This window comes from Triplophysa dalaica, chromosome 5 (genome assembly GCF_015846415.1).
Source record: "Triplophysa dalaica isolate WHDGS20190420 chromosome 5, ASM1584641v1, whole genome shotgun sequence".
Taxonomy (NCBI): Eukaryota; Metazoa; Chordata; class Actinopteri; order Cypriniformes; family Nemacheilidae; genus Triplophysa; species Triplophysa dalaica.
In genome coordinates, this window is record NC_079546.1 from 22,586,807 (window position 1) to 22,601,897 (window position 15,091).

The 15,091-nt window shown below is 39.9% G+C and overlaps 5 protein-coding genes across 6 annotated transcripts in view; 4 read left to right on the forward strand and 1 right to left on the reverse strand.

Annotated features, from left to right (window-relative positions):
* Positions 1 to 15,091, reverse strand: part of LOC130421317 (uncharacterized) — a 792,526-nt gene that overhangs the window by 173,622 nt on the left and 603,813 nt on the right. The gene's annotated exons all lie outside the window — the stretch shown is intronic.
* On the forward strand, positions 3,396 to 4,039 carry LOC130421328 (histone H1-like). 2 transcript variants are annotated; one of them, XM_056749157.1, is made up of 2 exons: positions 3,396 to 3,760; positions 3,818 to 4,039. In XM_056749157.1, the coding sequence occupies exons 1-2, from the start codon at positions 3,401 to 3,403 to the stop codon at positions 4,037 to 4,039; spliced, it is 582 nt and encodes a 193-aa protein (XP_056605135.1). In that variant the 5' UTR covers positions 3,396 to 3,400. The 2 variants fall into 2 exon arrangements, with proteins under 2 accessions (XP_056605135.1, XP_056605134.1); XM_056749156.1 differs by having other exon boundaries at positions 3,396 to 4,039.
* LOC130421334 (histone H2A-like) lies at positions 4,547 to 5,084 on the forward strand. Its single transcript, XM_056749164.1, has one exon. The coding sequence runs from the start codon at positions 4,698 to 4,700 to the stop codon at positions 5,082 to 5,084; it is 387 nt and encodes a 128-aa protein (XP_056605142.1). The 5' UTR covers positions 4,547 to 4,697.
* LOC130421354 (histone H4) lies at positions 7,155 to 7,466 on the forward strand. The gene has a single exon (XM_056749185.1). The coding sequence runs from the start codon at positions 7,155 to 7,157 to the stop codon at positions 7,464 to 7,466; it is 312 nt and encodes a 103-aa protein (XP_056605163.1).
* LOC130421353 (histone H2B-like) lies at positions 8,123 to 8,510 on the forward strand. The gene has a single exon (XM_056749184.1). The coding sequence runs from the start codon at positions 8,128 to 8,130 to the stop codon at positions 8,500 to 8,502; it is 375 nt and encodes a 124-aa protein (XP_056605162.1). The 5' UTR covers positions 8,123 to 8,127; the 3' UTR covers positions 8,503 to 8,510.

Below are 15,091 nucleotides of genomic sequence, written 5' to 3' on the forward strand. Positions count from 1 at the left end.
GTGATCACAAAAAGGTCAAAAATCTCTCTCACTCATCTTCTGTGGATCTGTTCCACATGTGTGTTATGATCTGACCGCTGCTACAAGATCATCAGATTCTGTGTCTGTCTTTAAGAATCATCTGAAAACACATCTCATCTGTCAACACCTGATCCATCAGTTCTGACTTCTGTCTCTTTTCTATCAAAAAACCATCTTATCTTTGTATACTGAGTTAAACTATGAGACCAGTTTTACTGCACTTAAGCTTTTTGTTGTCCTGTTGTTCTTTCAATTGCTTCTATTGTTTACCTCATAAAAAAGTGTCTGCTAAATGAATAAATGTAAATGTAAGCACATATTTATAAAATGTAATGTACACTACTGGTCAAACGTTTTCAAACACTTAATTCATCATTTATTTGTATTTTTTCCACATTTAGAAAAAGGCCACTGTGGACTGAAGATGTTGTGACTGAAAAAATCTAAACAATCAAATAAAAAATGTTATATATCTGCTACAAACCTGTTATATACATCTTCAATGTAGTCATTATTTGCATGAAATTTGCAGAAATTTATTTTATCATCAACTACTTGAGGTTTCTATAAGATGCTTTTTAAACAACACTTTTCATCTGAGCTTTTATTGGTTGCTCTATTTCATTATTTAGTCAAAGTCATCCATTTCAAAAACGTTTTTATATACATATACAAATATATTAGTTGATAATGAAGACATTTAAATTAGCACATTTCCTGTCTATGTATAATTTCAGACATTTAAGCACCTTCAGATTCAGATTGTGACAGTATAGTGACTGAATAAAGCAGTTTAATTAATAAAAGATTAATCTTTAAAACAAGTCAGTTTATGTACATACAGTCATTGCCAAAAATGTTGACACCCCTGAAATTTTTCCAGAAAATCAAGTATTTCCCACATAAAGGTATTGCATTAACACATGTTTTACTATACTCATGTTTATTCCCTTAGTGTGTATTGGAACAAAGCAAAAAAAAAACGAGGGAAAAAAGCAAATTTGACAATGTCACACAAAACTCTAAAAATGGACTGGACAAAATGATTGGCACCCTTTCAAAATTGTGGATCAATAAGATTGTTTCAAGCATGTGATGCTCCTTTAAATTCACCTCGGGCAAGTAACAGGTGTTGGCAATATAAAAAATCACACCTGAAAGCAGACAAAATTGAGAGAAGTTGACTAAGTCATGTCATTGTGTGTCTGTGTGTGCCACACTAAGCATGGACAGCAGAAAGAGGAGAAGAGAACTGTCTGAGGACTTGAGAATCAAAATTGTGGAAACATATCAACAATCTCAAGGTTACAAGTCCATCTCCAGAGATCTAGATGTTCCTTTGTCCACAGTGCGCAACATTATCAAGAAGTTTGCAACCCATGGCACTGTAGCTAATCTCCCTGGACGTGGACGAAAGAGAAAAATTGATGAAAGGTTGCAACGCAGGATAGTCCGGAGGGTGGATAAGCAGCCCCAAACAAGTTTCAAAGAAATTCAATCTGTCTCAAGGTGCATCAGTGTCAGCGCGAACTATCCGTCAACATTTACATGAAATGAAACGCTATGGCAGGAGACCCAGGAGGACCCCACTGCTGACACAGAGACATAAAAAAGCAAGACTACAGTTTGACAAAATGTACTTAAGTAAGCCAAGATCCTTCTGGGAAAACGTCTTGTGGACAGATCAGACCAAGATAAAGCTTTTTGGTAAAGCAAATCATTCTACTATTTAAAGAAAACGGAATGAGGCCTACAAAGAAAAGAACACAGTTCCTACAGTCAAATATGGTGGAGGTTCAAGGATGTTTTGGGGTTGTTTTGTGCATGAAATCTGAGGATTACCAAAGGATTTTGGATCGCAATGTAGGGCCCAGTGTCAGAAAGCTGGGTTTGCGTCCGAGATCGTGGGTCTTCCAGCAGGAAAATGACCCCAAACATACTTCAGAACTCTCCAGCGCTTTGTTGCCATCCATTTCTGGGTGCTTTTTGAAGTGGCCAGCAATGAGTCCAGATCTAAATCCTATTGAACACCTGTGGAGAGATCTTAAAATTGCTGTTGGGAAAAGGCGCCCTTCCAATATGAGAGACCTGAAGCAGTTTGCAAAGGAATAGTGGTCCAAAATTCCTGATGAGGGTGTAAGAAGTTTATTGATGGTTATAGGAAGCGATTGATTTCAGTTATTTGTTCCAAAGGGTGTGCAAACACATATTAAGTTAAGGGTGCCCATAATTTTGTCCAGCACAATTTTGGAGTTTTGTGTGTCAAATTTGCTTTTTTCCCTCCTTTTTTTGTTTTGCTCCTATACACACAATGGAAATAAACATGTGTTAATGCAATAGTTTTCTGTGAGAAATACTTGATTTTCTGGAAAAATGTCAGGGGTGTCAACAATTTTGGCCATGACTGTATGCCAAAGACATCAAGACAAGACCGATTCAGAGCTTTCTTTTACAGACAGACTCATAATTTAAAGTTAAGAGTACTTGTGTTCAATATGTCTGCCAAAAAAAAAAAAAAAAGAATTTAGAAGATAAAACACTAAATAAAATTACAAAAAACTGTTTTAACGTTTCAATCATTCAGAACCCAAGACTGACTGCAATTAGATTACTTGTCTGTAAGAAAAAAAGAAATAGATAAATACAACACAAACAGTAATTTTCCCATCTCTAGAAAACACACAGACACACACACACACACACACACACACACACACACACACATAGATCATTCGATGTGTGAGCGGTTTCATGTCAATACTGGACAAAAAGGTTTAGTTTTTATTATATTTAATCCATATTTACTCTCCGTTTTATCGTTTCGTCAGTCTGAATATAACACATCTACACATCAGTAACACAAACAGCGTTGTGTCATTCACACAAATACCTCGAGAGTGTTCGTGTGTTTCAATCTAAACAACTTCTGTATGAAACACTTTACAAGTCCCTGAATGACATTAACTTAACTCAAGTCATTTATTACATGTATGTTAAATAAACAGAAAACATGTTTAATGTTTCATCAATGTTTACACAAACAAATCACATGAAATTCATGCGCAGTTTTTCTCCAGAGATCGATGCTGGTCGTGTTTTTAATGTAACAGTGAAATAATAAACCCTTTACTGTCGTGTAGTTTAGTCTGTGAATAAAGCTCTGGATCTCTGCTCTGTGTTCACGCTGTTTTCACTCCGTCAAATGATTTTAAAACTCTGATATTTACTCGAAATGTCGCAGGAGAAAACACAAGAGTTTGCGGCTCACAGAGACACTGACAGGACGAGCTGAGTCTATATGGTTCTCATGTAGTGTTTAAGAGCGCAGCGCCGCATTATTGATCAACTGTAGTGTGACAGTACAGATCTGAACAGAGAAATGGCAGAAACCGCTCCAGCTCCAGCAGCCCCGCCGGCGAAAGCGCCCAAGAAGAAATCTGCAGCCAAACCCAAGACAGCGGGTCCAGGCGCGAGTGATCTCATCGTTAAAGCCGTGACGGCCTCCAAGGAGAGAAACGGTGTGTCTCTGGCCGCCCTGAAGAAAGCTCTCACCGCCGGCGGATACGATGTGGAGAAGAACAACTCCCGCGTCAAGCTCGCCATCAAGAGCCTCGTGACTAAAGGCACACTGGTCCAGACTAAAGGAACCGGTGCTTCAGGATCTTTCAAACTCAACAAAAAACAAGTCGAGACTAAGAAACCAGCGAAGAAAGCCGCTCCTAAAGCAAAGAAACCCGCAGTGAAGAAGCCCGCTGCTGTTGTTGCCAAGAAGCCGAAGACCGCAGCGGCAAAGAAGACCGCCGCAAAGAAATCTCCCAAGAAGGCCAAGAAACCTGCCGCCACCGCCGCTAAAAAGGCAACGAAGAGCCCCAAGAAGGCGAAGAAGCCAGCGGCCCCCAAGAAAGCAGCCAAGAGTCCGAAGAAAGCAGCTAAAAGCCCCAAGAAGGTCAAGGCTGCAAAACCCAAGACGACAAAGCCCAAAGCGAAGCCTAAAAGGGCCGCCCCGAAAAAGAGGTAAATTACTTCTCCAGAGTTTCTATTACAAAAGGCTCTTTTAAGAGCCACCACCAGCCCACTAAAGAGTTGTGTTTCAGAGATATAATGATGTTATCATGGTTGTGTTCTTACATTTACAATTACGTATTTGGCAGACGCTTTTATCCAAAGCTACTTACTTTGCATTATCCTTTACATTTATACATAGATATCTGCAATCCCCTGAGATCGAACCCACAACCTTGCTCTTACCACTGAGCTACAGGAAAGCTCTTAATAAATTAATATGCTGAGAAATCTGGTTCAAATTAAGAACACAAGATATAATCGTCAGAGCATTTAATTCATAATCGGCGCAACATCTGAAGTTATGTTGTCAGTATAAATGTTTGCTTTTGTTCATACTGTTGTTTCCTATAGACGTGTCTGAAAAGACCGCAGATATAAGATTTAATGTAGTGAAAGATCACGTGATCAAAAACTGAAACAAAACCAGGCAGATGGGAAGAATTGGGCGGGCTTTGGTTTTTGGAGGGAAGTTCATTGATTGGTTTGAACTTTTCACAGAATCCAACCAATAAGCGAACGATAGGCACCTTATAAGTGCTGTATACCACAAACTCCATATCATATTTCCTTCGTGTTTTTATAATCGGGGAGATTTTGTATCTCAAGTAACAATGAGTGGAAGAGGTAAAACCGGCGGTAAATCAAGAGCGAAAGCCAAGACTCGGTCATCCAGAGCGGGTCTTCAGTTTCCCGTCGGCCGTGTTCACAGGCTACTTCGCAAAGGTAACTACGCACAACGCGTCGGTGCCGGAGCTCCAGTTTATCTCGCCGCTGTCCTCGAGTATCTCACCGCTGAGATCTTGGAGTTGGCCGGAAACGCCGCTCGGGACAACAAGAAGAGTCGGATCATTCCCCGCCATCTACAGCTGGCCGTGCGTAACGACGAGGAGTTAAACAGACTTCTGGGCGGCGTGACCATCGCTCAGGGTGGTGTGTTGCCCAACATCCAGGCTGTCTTACTGCCCAAGAAGACCGACAAACCCGCTAAGACCAAGTAAACGGGGGACAGATCGTATCGTTAAACCAAAGGCTCTTTTAAGAGCCACCCACATTATCAGTGAGAGAGCGACGAGGTTTCTGTTTTAATCCATCGAGTTTGTATATTAATGCATTATCACAGACCTGCTATAAATGATGTCGCATTCTCCAGATCAGTATGTGTAGCAACTGACCCAAATGTTATATAAGATATGCTTATTTTTCTCGTACAATAGCTAACAAGATGCCTTTGACGTTTTATTAGAGTAAAATAATAATTGTTCAGCGTATTGTTTCAACAGGTTTAAGTAAATAAAACGCGCTGGAAGGCGGAACGCTTCTGTCCTTAAAAACTTTGTTGCTGCGCTTGTGATTTAACATGAAGAATTATTTTAATTTTTATTTGTAGTTAAAGAACTTTCTATCTTAACTTTGTTAAATAGCACCGTGCAAATGTCTGATCAGAGGAATAATACACGAGTATTAAATAAAGAGATAAGGAGAAATTTTGTAATGATCTTGTCTTGTGTACGTGACGCGTGATCTAAACAAAGGAAACACAATGTCCCGCCAGTATCATTTGAACGCATATCGCGCGGCCATTGGCTCATTGTCTCGAGGACGTCACACATCAGCCAATCGAGTGTCTCCGTGCCCTTGACGTGCTGCGCGTTCCAGCCTTTAAAAGCAGGCACACCGACACAGACATATTCTGAACTGAACGCAAAAGACAGCAGCGATGGCAAGAACCAAGCAGACCGCTCGTAAGTCCACCGGTGGCAAAGCCCCGAGGAAGCAGCTCGCCACCAAAGCCGCCCGTAAGAGCGCCCCCGCCACCGGCGGCGTGAAGAAGCCTCATCGTTACAGGCCCGGCACCGTGGCTTGAGAGAGATTCGCCGCTACCAGAAGTCCACCGAGCTGCTCATCCGCAAACTGCCTTTCCAGCGCCTGGTGAGAGGAGATCGCTCAGGACTTCAAGACGGATCTGCGCTTCCAGAGCTCCGCCGTCATGGCTCTGCAGGAGTCCAGCGAGGCTTATCTGGTCGGTCTGTTCGAGGACACAAACCTGTGCGCCATCCACGCTAAGAGGGTCACCATCATGCCCAAAGACATTCAGCTGGCCCGCCGCATCCGCGAGAGCGCGCTTAAGTCCCGCTTTAATAACAACTCAACGGCTCTTTTAAGAGCCACCACATCAACTGAACGACACGATTTCCACCGTTTTTTACAAACATAAATAATAACGCAAGGTGACACAATGATTAATAATATTGTGGTAAACGTGATTGCTCAATATTAAGAATGATCATTATCTTATCAGTCTCTTTAAACCGCAGAGATACCGTGTGTTTTATTCAGTCTGCGCTAAATCATTCCACTTAAGAGCGTCTGATCACATGTTCTTCCTCAAACACACTTGTAATACTCATTTGGTAGTAAATAAAAACGAGGCAAAATTATGGCTATTGGTCGTCTATCATTTCTAACTAATCTATTATTTTCTGAAATCAGTTTAGATAAGAGGTTAGAGGTAGTTCACTAAAAAGGAAAATCCTATAATTTTCCTTGTTCTGTTATGAATATTGCAATTTGCAGTTCTGTGACATCATCCACTACCATAGTATTAAAAACATTTCTGTTGAACATAAAGTGAGATATTGTGAAGTATTTAGGAAAACAAACCCTTTAGTGCATCTTTGACTACCATTGAATTATTCCTATTGTGGCAGTCAATGATAACATTCTTACAAATATCTTTACCTGTGTTCGTCAGAACAAAGTCATTTAAACAGGTTTGAAATATCATAAGGCTGAATAGTTGATGACATCATTTTATTGGGTGAACTATCACTTAAAGTGCATTGTTTAGTTTCTTATTAAATCTTAAACATCGTGCTTTATGTAAGTTAAACTATAAAGAGATTTACTGAGAGCTTTGTGAGGGCAGAGGCGATAAGAAAAACGTGTAAATGACGTGGGTGGTCCGCCCTCGTGCCCCTGTTTCTACTAGGTCCTATAAGCACATGTTTAAGCCCTCCGCTCATAGGTCCCCCCTGTTGATAAACCTTACCCTTAGCTAACATTGCATCATGTCTGGAAGAGGTAAAGGCGGAAAGGGACTCGGAAAAGGAGGCGCGAAGCGTCATCGTAAAGTGTTGCGCGATAACATCCAGGGCATCACCAAACCCGCTATCCGTCGTCTTGCTCGCCGCGGTGGTGTTAAGCGTATTTCCGGTCTCATCTACGAGGAGACTCGCGGTGTCCTAAAGGTGTTTCTGGAAAATGTCATCCGTGACGCCGTCACCTACACCGAGCACGCCAAGAGAAAGACCGTCACCGCCATGGACGTCGTGTACGCGCTGAAACGACAGGGACGCACTCTGTACGGCTTCGGAGGTTAAACGCGTTTATTCTGAAGTTAAACATTGAACACAACGGCTCTTTTAAGAGCCACCCACTGTCTCACTCGAGGAGATGAATTTCAGAAGTTTTCATCAAACGAAATGCTGTGAAAGTCACGTTTTATTATCGCGGTTTTGTTTCTGAGATCTCGTTCTTTATTAACTGATGAGATTAATCTGTTGTGTTAAACGCTTCTCTCGCTCGAAGAAGAAACTCCATCATATCAACTATATAAACGTAAACACGCCCAAAGCTGCTGAATAAAGCATAAAAGGTGAAATGATTTAATGCTCGAAATCTTTAAGTGACATTCATGACTCGATGACGTAATTCTGTTCTAGTGTAGAGTTAATACAGAAATAAACGTTTTATTTTAAATCAAATCTGATAAAGAGCGGGAAGAGCAAACAAAGGAAACTGAATCGCTTGTGGGAGGGTCACCTTCAAACACGAACTGTGGCGGGAAACTTTCATTGGCTCTCTATCCGACCCGTCAAACTATGATCAGACCAATAAACACATTTTATGGGTTCGGCCGACGAAGACACGCAATCACACAACAGGCTCCGTTACGCTAAACATTTGCATGTGAGAGTGAATAAATACCACAGCGACGAGACTCTTCAACATTCAGCATTTTCTGATCTGTGAAGAAGCATCATGCCTGAACCAGCCAAACCCGCGCCCAAGAAGGGCTCTAAGAAGGCCGTCACCAAGACCGCCGTTAAGGGAGGAAAGAAGCGCAGAAAGTCCAGGAAGGAGAGTTACGCCATCTACGTGTACAAAGTGCTCAAGCAGGTCCACCCCGACACCGGCATCTCTTCCAAGGCGATGGGCATCATGAACTCTTTCGTCAACGACATCTTCGAGCGCATCGCCGGTGAGTCGTCTCGTCTCGCGCACTACAACAAGCGCTCCACCATCACGTCGAGAGAGATCCAGACCGCCGTGCGTCTGCTGCTGCCCGGTGAACTCGCCAAACACGCCGTGTCCGAGGGCACCAAAGCCGTCACCAAGTACACCAGCTCCAAGTAAAGCGCCGCTTTCATCCGCCGCACACAAAGGCTCTTTTAAGAGCCACACACTTAATCCTTTAAAAGAGATTCTTATGTTTGTAAGCATTTATTGATTGTTTATTATGATTTAAATTGTGACGCGATATACAGCGTTTAAAATGGCAACAAATCGTTTTATCTAAAGAAATCATGTTTTAAGGTAAATATAAATGTAAAGGTTTGACTTTAGTTATTGTTGCGCGATTATCGCAGAATGTGGCGGTATTGTACCGGATATAAGCTATCAGAGTTCGGTCTTCAGCTGCTTTAAGGCTGAAATACACTACAAGACTTTTGCTCAGTTTTCAGTCTGGACTTGTTACAGAAAGTCTGTGTCAGTCTGCAGATTTGATCAGTTTGTGTTTTTTATCTGAAACTTTAATAAAGTCTGAAACTGTTTGATGTCCTAGTTGAGATTCTGGTAGTGTTTTACAGACATAGAGGTGTTTTATCATCACACACATTCATTCATCTATAGTATTTATGATCAAGATCTCTCTTCACTGCTCTTGTGTTTGATCTTCATACAAAACTAAACACAGTCGTGTGCAGAACGAATCTTATTCTATAGATCTATGAAGTGTAAATGTGACATAGGGAGATGATTTCATATGAAACATTGAATGTCAAATATGTTTACATTTGATGGTTTTCCCTTCGATAAAATAGGATTTAAATTTGTGTGACAAAGTTATTAAAATGTTATTAATTTTGGTGCATTACGGGCACTAATGTTAAACTTACTGCAGTAAAACACAATAAGTCTTTTAAAAGTCAAATGTATAAATTTTTCTTACTTGCACATAATCTTGATATGTATTTAATTTAAATATGGTTTGAAGATGTCTTTATAGATAGATACCACTGATAAATAGACAAACAATTGCTCAACTTCAAATAAAGTAAACTAGTGTTATTTTGATAAGATGTTTTCTCAAAACTTAATGGGCAATTGAATGAAAACTTCACGGGTTTTTCAGATATTAAATACAGTGATAAATCCAGCTACTCTTTCACTGAAAATATGAGAGATAATCCTGACAGAAAGACAATTATATATGCAGTTTAGTGTTTAATGTTGTATTTAATTTACGTTGGTGAGAGTTGAGATTCCGGCAAAACACAAAGCGTTCCCGTAACATTAGTATAGTGAATATTACAACTTTTCCAGAACTGCTTTTTATAACGTGTCTCTCACTGCAAATGTGTGAGTTGGTAATCCTGATCAGGGGCGCCGCCAGGAATTTTGGGCCCCATGACAAAAAATCAAATTGGGCCCCCTTTGTGCAGTTGTTGTCACCACATCTCTAGGACCTCACTGTCCAATCAATATATTTACATAACTCTAATTAAAGGCTTGCAACTGTCTTGCTTCTTGTAGTTCAATTCTAGTACTAGCACAATATTTACTGCTGGTGATTTGTACATGCATGCAAGTCTAGTATGCAGTTCCTATTTGAAGCAAGATTAAAAGCAACCATAAAAAATGTGTTGAAGGCTATCTTTTACGGTCTCTAAGTATTTTTATTGTAAAATTTGACAAAATGGAAAATTCTCTTAACAGGATTATTATTAATTACTATTATAATTATTAATGAAAGATTACATCATCCTCTCAAAACAATGAAGCGGCAGATATTTTTTACTTAGCTGCTCATACATGCCAACAAGAAAATAAAGTGGACTTGTAAAATGGAATTTCCACACCAGGGTTATTATAGTGCTAATCGTTTTCCTGCACCGATTAAATGGAATTAAATGCAGGCTAACACTAGTATGTTGCTAGCTAGCTTATTTCACTATGGACATTAAGCCATCAGGTTATTACCACTCACAGACTCTAGGCCAGTGGTTCTCAACTCTGGCCCGAGAGATCCATTTTCCAGCAGAGTTTATGAGAAGGGGGAGTCTGCAGACCTGGAGCATGCAGTTTTACGCCCCAGGCAGTTTTACGCCCTATGCAGTTTTAGGACCCTGTTGTTCCTTATTTCTCCAGTAGGGGTTCGCTGTTCATTATGAACCACCAGCACAGACCTAACAGATAACTTCGTCGTCTATCACGAGTTAGAGGTATGGTAAATAATCGTTTTTCTTACTGAGAAATGGCCCAACATGCATATTTTTATAACGATTAATTGATATTGTTATGAATTAATTTAAACATCTTAATATATATATATATATATATATATAATATAGATATGTGTGTGTGTAATTTAAACTCAATACAATACAATACAATAAATACTTATTGGCGACCAGGGGCCCGTTCTTCGTACGTCGCTAACTCGGTTAGCTGGATTTGATTGTTGACGATTTGGCATGATCTTGGATTGTTTGGTTCTTCGAAGCTCATCCTAGACTTGCTGTCATAGCAACAGGTCCGTAAGCTTGATCCTGCTCGGGAGCAGGCTTACTTCATGTAAACAGGATTAGATTGCGGCTTTATAAGAGGAGAAGATAGATTAGTCTATCGCAGCCATGTCTTGTCCGTTTTTTCGACAGCAACCTGTTGCGGAAGGTGCAAGAATAATTCGCAGAGCTTTTTGAATTAATCGCGTATTGCGGGATAGACAGGATCCTTTAGCGCAGCGCGATAGCGTCATTGTTGAGAGATACCGATTTTCTCGTGAGGGTGTTATTTACATCATTCATTTGTTGGAACCACACATTACGTGTTCAACACGGAAGAGCCGGGCTTTAACAACAGCACAGACTGTGTGCATTGGCCTGAGATTCTTTGCGAGTGGCACGTTCCTTTACACTATTGGAGATGCAGAGAACTTGGTAAAAAAAGTGCTGTCTGTCGTGACATTCGCAAAGTTTACCTGGCGCTCAAGCAGTTTTTTAGGGGTTTTTGTGTTATTTCCAAGCCACTTAAAACCACAGGTTGTAAAGCAGAATTTTTTTGCTATTGCAGGTACATTTATAATTGTTAATGACATGCAATCATGACCATACCAATAAGTATGACTAACAGTATGTGTCCTTCAGGCTTCCCTAACGTGATTGGTGCCATAGATTGCACACACGTCCCCATCAAGGCCCCACCAGGCCCCAATGAGGGGGATTTTGTGAACCGAAAGGGGGTTCACAGTGTAAATGTGCAGGTAAATTACAATTACCATTTATAATATTCCTCTGATTAGTAATCTTTTACTTGAAAAAACAGTAATGAAATCAAAAAGTATGCAGTTGACTGACTAAAATCTCTTAGATGGTGTGTGACTATGTTCCACATCACCAATGTGGAAGCAAAATGGCCAGGATCAGTGCATGACTCAAGAATTTCAGAGAGTCACATTTATGCACATTATTTGAACGTGGTAAGGGAACATACATTTCAAGCTCACAGTATTATACACAGTATTATGCTGAGCCTAACAGAACTGCATTTTTCCATTATACAGGGGATTTTGACGGGATCCTGCTTGGTGACAGGGGCTATGCCTGCAGGCAGTATTTTATGACGCCCTTCCCTGAGCCAAACCCTGGACCTCAAACCCGCTACAATGCAGCTCTAGCCAGGACAAGGGCACGCATTGAAATTACCTTTGGGCAACTAAAGGGAAGATTTCAGTGTCTGAAAAGTCTGAGGGTTGCACCTGACAGGGCCTGTGACATTATTGTTGCATGTGCCATATTGCATAATATTGCCACCATCAGAAAGGAGAGGACCCCTGTGGTGGAGGTGCAGCCTGATGATGACCTCCAGCCAGTGCACTTGGACCAACCTAGTGGCAGAGCTGCACGGGACAGAATTGTAGAACACCATTTTTGAATTTAATAAAAGACAAGACAAATATGCTTAGTTCCTTGAGTTTTATTGAAAATATTCTTTATAAAGAAAAGCCAGCAAGTCATCTTTTGCATGCAATAAGAGATAGTTATGTTAAGTCAGAAATACTACTATGTGTGAAATAGTGTATTAGCACTTACTCTGAAGGTCCTTTTGAAGCAACTCTATCTCCAGTGCAATTTTTCTCTTTTTCAAGTTGTCGAGTTCTATTTCTCCTCTTAATTTGTCTTTTTTCAACTCAAAATACTCAATTTTCTGTTTAAGATGACGTTTATATAGGGTACGGATGTCCCCCTGTGTAATTTCATGAAAAAAAGGGTCAAAACAATGCCTCATGCAACAAAAGTAAAAGTACAACACTGCCCCACCTCTGTATCAGCAGTTCTTTGTGCAGACTGTTCTGGAAGCCTTTCTGTAGGATTTTCTCTAGGTGTGGACTTCTGCAACTCATGTTGCAGACAGAAAGAATAGGTACACAAGTATATACAAATTAGGGTACAGTTATTTATGCACTTACAATCTGAGAGGGTTTCTTCACTGTCCTGTGCAATGGAAATAAATGGGTATTACAAAGTGTTGCACTCTTTCCTTTTGATGTAAAAGTTAAAAAAACACAACTTACTGCATATGCTTCAGCCACCACTTGCTTGGGAACAGGTAAAAGTGTTGGTGTATTATCTAAAACTGCACAAAAGAAGGGGGACATAATGTCATTACAATTAACTACACTGTAGGCAAAATTGTGATTAATAACTGATGGCAACATATTTTATATGAACTAAAAGTTTAGAAGTTTTGACTTTCGCAAACATTTCAAATGACTGTACCAGCCTGGCTTTGGGTCTAAGGAAGAGCTCCCCCCAGGGATGCCCTCCACAATGGGTCGGTTTGAATTCAACCCAAGGGCCAGCTCTTCTGCTGGGGTATATTGTGGGGGTGCAGGACCACCACCTGTTTTTTTTCTTTCAGCCTTTTTCTTGGTGGCTGTTATAGACAAACACATCATTTAACAGTGGCTTTTAAAAGAGGAAAAAAGTGGCTTTTTAAAATAAGGACTGTATAAGAAGTAAAGGCTACCATTTTGTAGAATATTTTTGTACTTCACTTTTACTTGTTCCCATGTTCTAGTGGATCCCGTGGTGGCTCTGACATAAAAGAACAAAGTTTATGAAATAAAAAAAAATGCACAAATACATACAGTAGAAAGTGATAGAAACATCTAACATGTGGACACCACTTACGCATTGAATTTGTCTGCTACTTTTTGCCAAGCCCTCTCTCCTGGCTTTTGCAGACTTTGAGGTGTTCCCTGGTGTTTTAATTAAACTTTCAAATTCGGCATAACCTTCCATTAAAAGCTCTTGTTCTGCTTGGGAGAACAACTGGGCGCGTTCTTTGGCCATGCTGAACAGCCAATAACAGCGTTGCTGATCAATGTTTCTACGATCGATACATATCCCCTTTTAAACAAGCGCAAGAACGCGCAATAATCTCAGATAACTCAATCCAGCGATACTAATCATAAACAGCAGGTGTGTTCGAAGAACCCAATTAGCCGGATCATGATTAGCAGGATGATATCATCTTGGATGTGTCATTTGATCTCGGATGTAATAAGCGACGTACGAAGAACGGGCCCCAGGTCAATGTTGTGTCTGGATCAACCTTAGCTAACCACGTGTATGCCAACTCGATATCTCTTACTCATCTTCATATTTATTTTCTTTATAATTTATTCTCATTTTGTCTCTGTAGTCAATGCGAAATGGCCTTTCCTAGTAAGATAATTTTCTGACCCTGTTAACTTGCATTATATATTATATATAAAACCATTTCAGTTTAGCTGCACACGCATTCAAGTTTATTATAAAAAAACAATAATTGAGCACCAACAACCACAAACATGTTCAAACTCAAATTGAAAACATATAATTCCCATATGGATCTTGATTTGTTAAAGAGATGATCCAATATTCTATCGTACATACAATATACCTCTTTGATATTTTCCATTGGATATTTTAACTTAATGATCTGGATTAAAATGTATGTTCACCTAATGTGGGTTTTATCACGTTTGTGGTTGTTAGTGCTCAATAAATATTGTATCTTGTTTTCTTAATACATAGTAGTTGTTAGCTGGCTAATTAGGTATATTGTGTTGTGATATTATTGATCTCATTTGTAATAATACTTGGAAATAATTAAAAAAAGATTAAATAATCATGAAGTTGTATGGTCTTGTTATTTCAAAACGTTTTAGAAAAATAAATCTCTATAAACTTGTATGAATCATACAGCAGGGGCGTAAAACTGCATAATCCCCCTACTGGAGAAATAAGGAACAGCAGGGGCGTAAAACTGCCTGGGGCGCAAAACTGCATGCTCCAGGTCTGCAGACTCCCAATATAGGAGTTTATTCCAAACTCTGATATAAAACACCTGAACAAGCTGATCAGCGTCTTTAGAATAGATGCGTTCAACTTAATGCGACGCTGCGCAAATCTATCATCGTTTGACATTAAGTATTGCAAAAGAGATTCAAGTGCAGATTGCGTGGTACACAATTTAATGTGATATACCAAACAATCTGCGCTGCCCAACATTAAGTTGAACACGTCTTTTCCTGAAGTCACTGGTTAGAATCTTCAGGTGTTTTGTCAGACTTGGATGGTTACTTTTTAGTCAATGGGGTTTATTTGCTTTGACTGGCAAAAACAAAGATATCATTAATTGTATTATTTTATAAATATATATTATGAATGATGAT

What these genes read in the sequence shown, in the direction of transcription:
- LOC130421334 (XM_056749164.1), top strand. Translation starts at nt 4,698, where the DNA reads ATGAGTGGAAGAGGTAAAACCGGCGGTAAATCAAGAGCGAAAGCCAAG.
- LOC130421353 (XM_056749184.1), top strand. Translation starts at nt 8,128, where the DNA reads ATGCCTGAACCAGCCAAACCCGCGCCCAAGAAGGGCTCTAAGAAGGCC.
- LOC130421328 (XM_056749156.1), top strand. Translation starts at nt 3,401, where the DNA reads ATGGCAGAAACCGCTCCAGCTCCAGCAGCCCCGCCGGCGAAAGCGCCC.
- LOC130421354 (XM_056749185.1), top strand. Translation starts at nt 7,155, where the DNA reads ATGTCTGGAAGAGGTAAAGGCGGAAAGGGACTCGGAAAAGGAGGCGCG.